This window comes from Morone saxatilis, unplaced genomic scaffold, assembly GCF_004916995.1.
Source record: "Morone saxatilis isolate NCDOM2014 unplaced genomic scaffold, NCSU_SB_2.0 Contig2, whole genome shotgun sequence".
Taxonomy (NCBI): domain Eukaryota; kingdom Metazoa; phylum Chordata; class Actinopteri; family Moronidae; genus Morone; species Morone saxatilis.
Window position 1 is genome coordinate 23,756,942 of NW_023339762.1, and position 957 is coordinate 23,757,898.

Genomic DNA, 957 nt, shown 5'->3' on the forward strand with positions numbered 1-957 from the left:
TCGATACTGATGGAGTTATTCACTCCGTGGCTATTAGTGTGTCCATTGCAAGGTTGTGTGGTCGTGATGACTCAGTACAACTTAGCCAACTGATCCACTTGTTTCCCTTCCTTATTTCTTTTATCCATTTACAATAAAGCAGCATCTGAGACCACCGCAATTATTACGCGCCACGACACATTAGGGGTCGTCAGTTTACTAAATGAAAAAAGAAAAGGAAGGAAAAAGAGTGAGTACCACCGATCTACACCACACCTGAGGCCCTAAAGCCAAGAGAAAACCTTATCTATCCAGTTAATGGGCGAAACCAACGCAAGACATCATCCTGTCAAGACACAGAATCAGACGGGTCACAGAATTCGGTGTAACACCACCCAACGTGGCAACTCTCCGAACTTCCCTCATCCAATCAGAACTGGGCCTGAATCAACGTCCGCCTGCAGCTCAGCGCCAGCAGGACCCGGGATCGCGCCGATTGTGTCCGTGAAGTGAATTTATCCACCTACAGACCCCAGTTTGTGGGTTTTTTCACGGTCCGGGATTAATCGACATTGCAAGTGAGTCTACGGACGTTTGCAAAGTAAGCAGAAAATGACCGTTTTAAAAGCTGACGTTAAAGTTAACGGTAGTTTCTGCTCGCCATAGCTACAGGGAGCTAACTAGTTAATAAGGTAATTGGCTAATTTGGAAAAGTCAAAGCTATCAAGGGCGGGGTTTTAAATGTATTGTCTTGTTAACCGTGTTTTAATTGTTTTCTTTACATTTTCACCTGTCAATGCATTTTGCTTAATGTCCACTGTGCTCTGCAGAACTAACTTAGCCTACATGTGAGAGATGGGAAGAGAGAAGGACGCTAAAGGAGAAGGGAAGACAAAGCATAAAGCAACGAAGCTGAAAAGGCTGAGTGATAATGAAAGCGCTGGTGCTGGGGGAGATACGATCAAGAACAGGTGAGCT

General features: G+C 44.9%; 1 protein-coding gene across 1 annotated transcript in view; it reads left to right on the forward strand.

The window, feature by feature from the left end:
- Window positions 1-348: 348 nt before the first annotated feature.
- zgc:173742 (DNA topoisomerase I, mitochondrial) overlaps window positions 349-957 on the forward strand; it is a 29,948-nt gene continuing 29,339 nt past the window's right edge. The window contains exons 1-2 of the mRNA XM_035664671.1: window positions 349-580; window positions 810-950. Coding sequence (XP_035520564.1) covers window positions 835-950 — 116 coding nt within the window. The 5' untranslated portion in view covers window positions 349-580; window positions 810-834. The remainder of the gene's footprint in view (window positions 581-809; window positions 951-957) is intronic.